This window comes from Sabethes cyaneus, chromosome 3 (assembly GCF_943734655.1).
Source record: "Sabethes cyaneus chromosome 3, idSabCyanKW18_F2, whole genome shotgun sequence".
NCBI classification, from domain to species: domain Eukaryota; kingdom Metazoa; phylum Arthropoda; class Insecta; order Diptera; family Culicidae; genus Sabethes; species Sabethes cyaneus.
In genome coordinates this window covers 147,891,772-147,903,903 of record NC_071355.1, presented here as the reverse complement: position 1 = coordinate 147,903,903, position 12,132 = coordinate 147,891,772, and the positions used below count along the sequence as shown (strand labels likewise).

At 38.7% G+C, this 12,132-nt stretch overlaps 1 protein-coding gene across 6 annotated transcripts in view; it reads left to right on the top strand.

Annotated features, from left to right (window-relative positions):
- LOC128744612 (uncharacterized) overlaps positions 1-12,132 on the top strand; it is a 115,681-nt gene that overhangs the window by 60,141 nt on the left and 43,408 nt on the right. For all 6 annotated transcript variants that reach the window (XM_053841750.1, XM_053841746.1, XM_053841747.1 and 3 more), the window contains exon 3: positions 9,984-10,150. In XM_053841750.1, coding sequence (XP_053697725.1) covers positions 9,984-10,150 — 167 coding nt within the window. The remainder of the gene's footprint in view (positions 1-9,983; positions 10,151-12,132) is intronic.

Below are 12,132 nucleotides of genomic sequence, written 5' to 3'. Positions count from 1 at the left end.
CATTTACATCTATCATTATTCCTCTCATCATCATTATCATCATCATCATCATCATCATTATCATCATATGGGTCATTCCATGTCAAGTGTCCGAGACTTGTGTAATGGACCTTCTCGGATTTTTTCGATGAGATTGTTTGTTTTGGGCCAAAAGGCCAAAATCCCAAGTTTAGTGTCGATTGAACTCCCCTGCCTTTACGGAAACTTCCCCTTTTATAAGAAAAAGCCGTATTTTTGTCAAATTAGTTTATTATCTTTTGCTTTTTACCTTTGTTATACTATAACAAAGGTTTAAAAATTGGTCGAAAAACACGAAATTGATCCGAGGCCCGGAGGGCCAAGTCACATATACCAATCGATAGGGTTCGACGATTTGAGCAATGTCTGTGTGTGTGTGTGTGTGTGTGTGTGTATGTATGTAATGATTTTTTCTATCGCCTGTTTCTCAGAGATGGCTGAACCGAATGGTTCGCTATTACTTTTGTTTGAAAGGTGTTATTGTCTAGTAGATCACTATTGAGTTGCTTCGTGATACGACGTTTCGTTTAAAAGTTATAAGCAAAAATGTGAAAAATACGTGACACGGGTTTCTTCGAAACTACATGACCGATTTCATCGATCTTAGTATCAAATGAAAGCTCTTATTAAACGTAAATTGTTCAGGAATTTTTAATTGAAAACAAACAAGTAGTTTAAAAGTTAGCCTTAAAAAACCTGTTTTGACAAGGTAATAATTATCGCCTGTTTCTTAGAGATGGCCAAACCGATTTATGCGCTATTAGTCTCATTCGAAAGATAATATATCCTAATAGATCACTATTGAATGGTTTTTTGATTGGACGTTTAATTTGAAAGTTATGAGCAACCGTATACACCCCACCAAAATTAACAATAGTTTATAATGATTTTAACCAAGATAATTTACCTAATTTCAATTATTTTAATATGAAACGAGAGGTTTTGACACTACGAATATATATGCAAAATTTCATAAGAATTGGTTTTACCGGTTAAAATATATTAACCGTCGAACACTCGCGCCAACTTTTGTAACACAGTTACTCGCGCGCACAATAGCCTCAAACCAAAGAAAACGTGTGCACTAGAGTTTTGACTGGGAAAACTTGGTTTTAGGTTTATCGAACCTTTGGAAGAGTTTCTTGAAATTGAAAGCTTTTTCGTCTGGTGGAATTTAAATTTTTATTAATCCCCCTAAAAGTAAAATAAAAAAAATATTTTTCTTCAGTGTCAATATAACACATTGATGTATTCTGCAAAGTTATAGAGCATATTATTACAAGAAATTTTGCTAAAGACAGTAACCTTCTATCTCTTTAGCGAAGATAGAAATATCTTATTTATTATTTATGAATTTGTAAAATCAGTTTTTCTATTTTTGCTCTTTTTGTAATTGTTGTATGACTTTTTCATGTACTACAAAATTATACAAATAGTAAAAATACACAACTTTGCTGAAAATAGTATACCTGTATGTTTGCTTGTTTAGGAACTGTAGAACTTTGATTATAAAGAATACCCTAATTTTGACTTCTAATTACTCGACTACCAGCAGACGGATACATTTTAAACATTTTACATTTGCTGATAGTTTTTCTGCATAAATTTTCCCAACAATTTAAATTATTAATGCATTGAATAATTATGATATTTTGCTCACAATAAGTTTGTTGAAGAATATACGTTAGTTAAACAACGATTTGTAACTTTATAACAATATGGCGTTAAAAAACCTGCACGTGTTGTATAAAATACAACAGCGTGAGTTAATAAAAATTGATGAAGATTATTCAAGAAAACTCTATTGATGTGATTCAAATAGAATGGCATTACAGGAAACTATGCATAGTTCAAAAACCTATAAACTAGACCTTTACTAGACTATGTATATGCTAAAGGATAAGATTTCCTCTTACAACTTACTTTTATTTGCACTTACTCAGATTAATAACAACTTACTTATCCTTACTCAGCAATTTCATGAAAAAAGGATCTATCAAAATTTAAAAGTGTTCCTATTTTGTTCAAATTTTGTAAACTTTTTCAATTTTCAAAAATTTTATGTAAACCAACGCACTACGCAACGATAACCAATAGATGAATTATGTTCCGAAGACGTGTCGATTTTTATCTCAAATAGCAAGTAAGACCGTATAACAAAGGTTCCTTTCACCACTAGGTGGATTAAATCGGGTTTTTACCTTTGTTATACTATAACAAAGGTTTAAAATTGGTCGAAAAACACGAAGTTGATTTGTGTGTGTGTGTGTGTGTGTGTGTGTGTGTGTGTGTGTGTGTGTGTGTGTGTGTGTGTGTGTGTGTGTGTGTGTGTGTGTGTGTGTGTGTGTGTGTGTGTGTGTGTGTGTGTGTGTGTGTATGTGTGTATGTGACGCTTGACTTTAGTATTCTGTTTCTCGGAGATGGCTGAACCGATTCGTTTGCTATTACGCTTATTTGAAAGGTGTTATCACCTTGTAGATCACTATTGAATTGTTTTGCGGTCCGACATTTTGTTTAAAAGTTATAAGCAAAAATGTAAAAATTACGTGACATGCTTTTCTCCGGAACCGCTCAACCGATTCGAACAATTTTAGTATCAAATGAAGGCTCTTGCTACTGCAAACTTTTTGGGAGAGTTTTATCGAAAACAATCAAACGAATCAAAAGTTATGCTTAAAAATGTGCTTTTTCAAGGTGTCAATTAGTCGAACGTTTCTCAGAGATAGCCAAACCGATTTATACGCTATTAGTCTCATTTGGTAGGTAATATAGCCTCATAGATCACTATTGATTTGTTTTTTGTTTGGATGTTTAATTTGAAAGTTATGAGCAGTCGTGTACAGCAGTTATTTGTCACAAGGCAAGACAATTGCTTTCGTTGTACCAGAAGCATTATAAAGTAAAAGTGAATACGTACAGTTGCGCTAATGTTTCCTTAATTAAGTTTGGTGTTCCTTTAATTGTGTTATTCCATATACATTGCTAGGTTGCTAAGTGAAAAAACATCGTAGCAAAACTATAGAAATGAGCGCCTATAGTTGCGCGCTCCAACAGCGCGTATAGTTGGGTTAGATTTTGGAAAATTGGCATTTTAGCAAATAATGCTTTAATTTTAAATGGTGTAGTCTAACTACCAATACTTCTAAGAACCTGTTTTATATTGTGAACGTAATTGTTTTATCTAAAATGCTACGGTGACGAAAATATGCATTAAAAATGAATATTAGCGCAACTGCTGGTACTACCACAACTATTGGATCAACTACCCCAATCAATCAGATTTCAATTATCTTAGTATCAAACGAGAGGCCTTAACGTTGTTAACATATCTGCTAAATCTTATTAGAATTGGCCTTACCAGTCAAAAGTTGATTGAAAAACATTGATGAAATTATTTAAGCAAATTTTACTGATGAACCAAATAGAAAAAAACGCGGTCATGTGCTCTAGCGCAAAAATGCTTAATTTTCGGGGTGGTGTATCTTTGGAAGAGATTATTTAAAAAATATGGCGCAACTTTCTACACTATTAGGGTGACCGTAAATCAACCTATTATGTTATAAATTTCTGTTTTTTTAAATGCGTCCAAAAAAGTACAGTGTCTCCACAAAAGTTGTAGAACACAGTAAAATAAGCAACTTTGTTGTACATAGTAACTATCTACCTCTTACTGATTGCGAAGTGTAACGATTTTTTAAAAATGCAGCGAAAATTGAAAAATTGAGATATCGAAAACCGGCTACGTCACAATTTAGATAATTAATTTTTACACGTCAAAAAAAATCAGCCAAAACGATCCTCTAGATACTGAGAAACACGCACCGTCGATGAAAACACATAGTTTCGAGGAGAGCGCGTTTAAACTATTGTACAGCACTGAACTTCCCTTCAAGCGATCCCACAATTTTATTGCAATACAATTTTATTTATTGGTCTCAACGAGACCACGTACCGAAAAATACTTTGGGTTCTACATTTCTGAAGGTAAAAGGCTCCTAAACATGCATTACAAACAAGTTTTTCGACTTTCCAGTGAGGGTCCCCCCTTAAATATTCATCCTGCCCAAAAACTTTGCACACGATTTTTTGATTGATTTCAAATATTCTACAAATTTATCAGTATATTACATACACATGCATATGTGTTGATGATAACTACCATTACTACCCATAAAAGCCTCTCAGTTGGCTTCGAGATATGACGAGGATGAGTCGTCGTATGTTCGAATCTCGGCTGGGAGAGGCTGTTGGAGTCAATAGGATCGTAGCAACTAGCAACTGGCCCTGCAATTGTCCTGTACTCTAACAGCTGGCTGCGAAGTCTGTCGTATAAAAACAGAAGGTCAAGTTTCAGTAACGGAATGTAGCACCTAGGCTTTGCTTTGCTACTACCCATAAACGCATAACAGTCCCATGTGAGTTTTCACCACTTTTGAGGTAAACCTGGGAATCACCTTTAAATTGTTCATTCTTTCAATATTTCAAACAGTAATGTTATATTTGTTCTCAAAGTTCCGGAATATATAAACATTGAACATAGAAGCACCTTGAATCATAACAATGCCGTCGTGCGACACCTCCAAGTACTCGAAATTGCAAAACTAGACGTATAAAATGTATAAAATGTAGTCGTATAAAATGTTCAAGATATCATCGGACACATCTGAACACGTCCGGGAATGTTCCGGATCGGGGATCAGTTTCTGAATTGAACTAAAATACAACATGTGACATCTTTAAGTACTCAAAATTGGAAAAGTAGTTCATTTGTCGTCATATAAAGTGTCCAGGATTACATTGGCCACAGCCGGACACGTTCTAGGAACGTTCCGAATACATCTAGGAAAAAGGCCAATTTCTAAATCCCAAACCAAATCCCAGAATGCGACCCCGCTATCAACTCAAAATAACAAATTACAAATAAAAGGAAAACATTTTTTGATACCTTCGAAATATTATACAAATTTATCAGTATATTACATAGACATGCATATGTATTGATGATAACTACCATAGTGTTATAAAAGTTGAATTATGTTTCGAAGGCGTGTCGAATTCTAACTCAAATGACAAATGAGATGGTATAACAAAGGTTCCTTTCACCAATAGGTGGATTAAATCGGGTTTTTTCAAAGAAAATTGACCAAGTAAGTCGAGGAAAATAGTATTTTTCTGCACCAGTGCTGCCAAATATTTTTATTCGAACTGAAAATTAAATTTCTATTTTTCTATTAATGAATACAACTTGATCTCAAAAATTCTAGCTTCATCGTATTCCATGGAGTTTTCTATTTTTTACTATATACAGAATACATGCTTTCAAAACAGAGCAAAGTAGTAACTCTGTAGCGGCAACGCCCAATCGAGATTCGAACATACGACGACTGGTTTGTTAGGCCAGCACCACTCCCCGGAGCTAACTGGGAGGGTTTAATGGTCATGGTCATATGTTACATAGTCCCGGAGTTATTCCGGTATGGCTTTAATTTCCCGGATATGTTTCTTTTCCGATCCAAGCATGAAACGGATTTCGAAGGAACTTGCAAATTATGATTTTGAGCTAATTAAGAATGAGATAAGTCGTTTACATAACAGAATAAAGAGTAGAGGTCCTAAATGAGAACCTTGGGGGACACCCGACTTAGCATTAATAGGGCTTGATTGTTTTCCACTATATCTTCAATTAGTTCACGGTTGGTCAAATATGATTCAACTCAAGCCAGTTATAGAATTCGTGCTGGACTCTTGTCAATTCAAGCAACTTTTGTCCGAGATTGGTTATAACTGTTTGACATGGCTGGCTTCCAGCGTTTCAACAGCAGCAAGTTTATGTAATTCGCTTGGGATCGCTAGTGTCCGCGGACAGCAACACTAGTAAGGATATGCAGCGGCACATTTAAGTGGGTAATAGGGCTTTCTTTGCCTTCGCAAACCACTACGATCCTTACGTAGTGAAGCAATCGCTGCCGTGCGAAGCGGACAATGTACAAAACCCTTATTGGGTCGGCAGATCTTTACGGACTTGAAGTTGTAATGCTGCTTACGGAAAACCTACGCGCCGTCTAAAGTTTTTGGAGCGTCATAGTAGAATACGAAGCCCAAAATTAAAAAAGAAGAAAACTTATCCAATTTAATGCTACTATGTATATTTTATTCACGACAGATACGTATTTCGCCTACGACTTGCAGGCTTCCTCAGTGTCTGTTTTCGTAAGTCGTAGGCGAAATACGTATCTGTCGTGAATAAAATATTCATAGTAGAATTAAATTGGATAAGTTTTCTTCTTTTTTAATTTTAGGCTACGCGCCGTGTTCAAGCGAAAGGTGCTGCGGACAATATTTGGTGGAATACAAACTGAAAGCGAAGAGTGGCGGAGGCGTATGAATTAGCGTTCGACATCGGAACGAAATCCAATTCGGTTTCCGATCCGGTACGGTTAAAAATCGGAACGAACTTCGTTGGTCCGACTTTATTCCGCTTCGATTTGGCTCTGTTCTGGTTCCGGAACGGGATTAGGGCGCGTCAAAATACTCTCCGACCTTATACGACTTGGGCTGGTTACCACATTCCTCATCTAGTCTTCGATTCATTCGGAGCATCAGGGTAGTAGAGATGGTCGGGTATGAAAATTTGAATACCCGAACCCGACCCGTACCCGATTAGGAAAAAAAATAAAAACCCGTGCCCGACCCGAACCCGCAAGTTTATTTTTTTTGATACCCGAACCCGACCGCAACCCGTCGGGCACGGGTACGGGTCCGGATACCCGACAATCTTTAGTGTTAAACGAGGTCAATAGACCCGACCCGACCCGTACCCGGTTTCAAAACCAAACCCGTACCCGACCCGAACCCGCAAATTATTTTTTTTCAATACCCGAACCCGACCCGTACCCGGCGGGTACGGGTACGGGTGCGGGTTTCGGGTAAATTTTCCGCTACCCGACCATCTCTACAGGGTAGCTCCTTCCCCTTGACGATAATGATGGCATATGGTAATGTAATAAAATATGTGTTATATGAATATACATTATATTAAAGTAGAACAATCTGACCAGCAGTCCTTTAAATGGAATAGAGATGCATCATTTGAGTTTACATGAGTGCTTTCATTATTAATTTAATTCTTTCTTCTGGTATTCATGAGCATTAAACTTTAAACTTTCTTCGGCCCGAGTTTTGACTGTAGAGTAGGAGGTGCTTGCTTAATGAGCTAAAACGAAACAAATAATTAAAATAACGTATGTTAAATTTACCTGCTAACAAGGTCGTGTGGCTCACCCGTCATCCAAACCCGCCGTTTTGAGATCAGGCAGCCGGGAACCACCCATTATCGCATCTTCTAACTTGGCTACTCAATAGAGCATTACCGGGTAAGGCCACGTAGAGGCGCTAGGTAGAGGTTTGGAGCTCAAAAAAGTACTATTTTTCACCAAAAAAGCTCAAAATCTCCGAAACTTTAGAAAATAACGTATAATAATGTTCTACAAAAACGTTGATTTTAGCAAGATAATCAACTTTCTAGAATACTATGAACATGTAAAAGTTGACCAGAATAAGTCAGGGTATAAAAACTGACTTAAAGGGTCTTGTCCACGAATAACGCTTCATAGATAGTTTCCTTGAAGAGATGCAAGTATGGTGTCTTTGACAAAGTTGTTTGCATTGATATTTACTAATTAATACGATGAATCTTTGCCGAAAGTACCAAACCTGTATCTCAAATATACGAGAAAATAAATTTCGTATCTCACTTTTAAGAGAATTAATCACCCAAAAGTTTCTGTCATAAGAAGGAGCTTGTTATACCAAGAAATGTTCCTAAAGACACTACATGCGTAAAATTAGCATTTGGATAATCCGCTATTTGGACCACTGTACAGTGTGATAAAAACGATACTCTTCAACAACTCCACCGGTACTAGGAATGGAGGGGCTCATCGTGCAAGATGGTTCGACTAAGTCGAAAGTGATTTGCGATATCTGACACGCTTGGGAAATTGGTGACGAGTGGTCCAAAATCGAGTTGAAAAGAGACGACTGCTTGAAAAGCACGAGCCACGGATCTATGCTGTTGACGACAACGACACTTGAAAGTCATTCTCTAAATTTTGTTCTAAGATTTTTGAAGCGTCTTCCTCCTCCTAAAACCAAACCTAACTTAACAAGATAAATGATAATTATTTACAACGATTGCTATACCTATCTATCAAAAGACCCAAAGATGAACGTCTTTGTATCTACATATATTAGCCATTGAAGCAATTACTTCATTATAAACTTAACTTTCTATGTAAACGAATGCCTCATCAAATATACAAACAATATCCTAGCCGGCTCGCTTGGTTCGGGGTTGAAATTATCATGCACAATGAAAATAAAGTGCCGACAACGTTGTGATTGCATGTGCGATTCGTACAACCAGCTCTGCTGAGACCTTTCTGCTGATTCGTGTCTCCTTAACTCGTTGATCCACAACCTCAAGTTCGACTGTGTCGGTGCCGTTGTTGATGATCCAAATGTGTACATACAGTATATTCGTTGAACGATAATTTAAGAAAAAAAATCTTTCACTTCACCAAGTCGTTGACCCGGACGCACCCACCGCTAACCGGCTGCAGACAGATGTGTGTCAATCAGTGAAATGATCGCGCCGCTGCTGCTGCTGGTGCCGCCACCGGCCGCGGTGATGGTTGTGTTGGTTATGGTTATCTGGTACAGCCTTGGTTGGACCTCACAACAATGTAAGGTTGCGTAAGGTTGCGTAGGTAGGGCTGCAAATAAAGGGCGAACCTCTGTCAAATTGTGAAGCTGATCGTGTACCAAACTTTGCATTATCTAAGAGTTTTCCGATTATCCAAATGTCCACCCCTTGCTACACTCCTGCCACCGGGTTCACTGTTTGGCGAATGTGTTCATTTGTCGTTCTGTTTTGGTAAACAGAAGATTTGCGTGAGTGACGTAAAATGTGCAAAAGCTGATGTGCAATAAAAAGATAGCGTTTACGTTATTTTTGCGAATATCTTTATGCTTGTGCCAATCACACATCTTTGTGTTGCTATTTCATTAGCAATGCAGCGTGGTGAAATTTATAATTCCGATTGCTGTCAATAGGGCTCTCAAGTTGGGTACGACTTGTTATCAGTTCCAAGCGATTTTTTCTTCGGCTCAGACAGTCAATTTGTTTTATTGTATTTTGTATACTTTTTCAATGTCAAATTTTTTTGACACAACTCAATACATACCGAAATGTTCCATGGAACCGGATAGAGCCATTCCACACGAAATCTCCCTAACAAAGCTAGAATCTAAAGCAAACGTTTCTGATTTGGTTTAAACTTTACTTATGAGTTTGACCAGACCATCTCCCAGAAACAGACGATCACTTAGCGACGTCACGCACACGTACATAATAATGCTCAATTTATATGGAACTGAACTGAATATTTGATGAAATTTCGCTTTGCGAACCTCCGATCACTATGATGTTTTCGATCGATTTTTATACGTGGGCTGTTTTATTACAAAATATAAAACCCTAACCCGATCTCGCTTGATTAGCCAACTCATTAAACTTCGAGACCGTCGCTCTGGTGTAGTGCTCGTGTAGCCGGCCGAAGGGATCGTAATTTGTTATTCATAGTGCGCATTTGCATTAAACGCACGATTCCCTTAGCATTTTCGTCGTCGTCGATCCTATTCCATGGTGGATGGTGCCGCCGCCGTAGCGAATCTAAATGCTCTCACCTGTTTTGGATTGTTGCTTTACCGGCGCCAGCGCTACAGTACGTGAATCCACAATTACCAGTCAGATTGCCTTCGTTTGGATTTAATTATTTAAATTTAGTATCTATGATTAGGATCTCACGAAACTTGAACGATATCTTTCCTCGCTAGGAATTAAAATGGTAATGAATATGAACTAACCTTCTGTTTTTTTTTTTCTGTGCGCTCCATATTTTCAGATATTAATGATCGAATCATCGCCATGGGTTACCCGGCTGAGCAGCTGGAATCACTGTACCGTAATAAGATCGAGGACGTGCAAAAGATGCTAGAGAAGAATCATGCTGGATGCTATAAGATCTACAACCTTTGCTCGGAGCGGAACTATAACCACGAGCGCTTTCCGGTAAGTCCTGCTTCGGTCGTAGCGTGCGTTACCCAAACACGCAAACACACGCGCGCATAGCATTAACCTTGGTCCAGTTTAGCACCGGTTGTTTACCGTCACTGAAAGGCTGCTTGGAATTTTACTATTTGCATATTTGAACGCTGAGGAGCAAACATTGATACTCGGCGAGTAATGATCGTTGTTTACTTACGATGGCATGGAGCAGATCTGCATGAGACTTGCCATCTTTCTTTGCGCTAGAAAAACCAGTTCCTGTGTAAAATTTTTCAAATTTTTCAATTACGAATTCCTGTACTACTATATTATTTACCATTTAGCTGGTTTCCTCTAAGTGTATTACGCACCGAGTCATTTTCGGCAATCCTCGAGTTCGCAAAATCCTTCATCCGAGCTTTTAACGTGGAGTGAAGGTGAAGACACCGGTTGTACTCCCGGTAGTCACCAGCACCCGGCAACGACGGTCTGTGACTATGAGCGAGGATTCCCGGTGAAATAATTTAATTGTTAAATAATCGTAATTGCGATAATTGATCGCTTCGAACGATCTCCGCTCTGTCATAATTGTTGGCGAGGCAGCAACAAAAGCTTCTGGTTGCGGTGCGCAGCGTTGTGCTTGCCGATGAGTGACTGTGTATTGCTGCTGTGCTACAAATGATGATGCATGGCTGAGGGGTGTATCAGTATGCTGAACAGCCGGTGGTGCTGATTTCGGCTGCGATATGCATATATACGTTGTTGCTTTTTTTTCTCGATTCGGTGGCAAAACTCATGCCAGGTCAGCTAGCAGTGTAATCAATTTTTTTATGCTCAATTATCCAATCGCCATGGACACAAACGCTACTATCTCTTCAAATCACGACAGCACTCAGTGGGGATTTTATCTGTGCGAATAACAATGTTTTATGTACGTGAGGCACGTTTAATGTTCGAACTTAAAAATAATGTATGCGAATTAGGTATCTGAAGAAAAACGAACCGCGCAATATAAACATAATGTTTCTAACGATGCTGAAATTGATTCACACCTACTGGCAACAGGAAATAGTTGGTAAACAGTTCCTGGAAAAAGCTGCATTCAAATGTAGATATTCACCCAGATGATTGTGTAACTTTGTCATTTGGTTGCACAATAGTATAGACGGATTTCACGCTAACTTGACCAGAGGTTGGCATGACCCTTTCGGAATCAAATGAAACTTGATGGGTGCAAAGACCTCGTCTAATTGAGAAACATGGCATAATTAGGTACTTAATTACTTGCTTACAGTTCCGCGGGCACTCGAACTCAGTGCTCGTCAGATCTCACTGCACCTGGTCTTGCCACCTCACTCGCTGTGCCCCTCTTCGTGATGTTCCTTCCGGATTCAATGCAAAACCATTTTTGCAGGCTAGTTGTCCGGCATTGTAGCAACATGCCCTGCCCAACGTATCCGTCCAGCTTTAGCCACTTTCTGAATATTGGGTTCGCCGTAGAGACGCGCGAGTTCCTGGGTCATTCTTTGCCTCCATACACCGTTTTCTTGTACGCCACCAGAGATTACCCGCGGTTCGAAAACTCCGAGTACTCGTAGGTCCTCTTCTAGCAATGTGCACAATGTGTTCCAACATATAGGAACTCGTCAACTATCTCAAACTGATCTCTGTAGATTACCACGGTACTGCCTAAGCGGGCCCAGTCACGCTCGTTCCCGCCCTCCAGCATATACTTCGTTTCAGACGTATTTATCTTCAACCCAATCTTTCTGCTTCGCATTTTAGTCTGGTGTACTGATATTCCATCACTTCAAATGTTCTGTGGACAGCATCCACGTTGTCGGAAAAGCAGATAAATTGAGTGAATTTATTGAAAATCGTGTCCCGCATTTCGATCTCCGTTCCGCCGTCAAGCGCAACGTTGAATAGCAGATAGGAAAAATCACCCCCTTATCGAGGTTTCCTGCGAGATTCGAATGAGTCCCACAATCCACCCGAGATTCGCA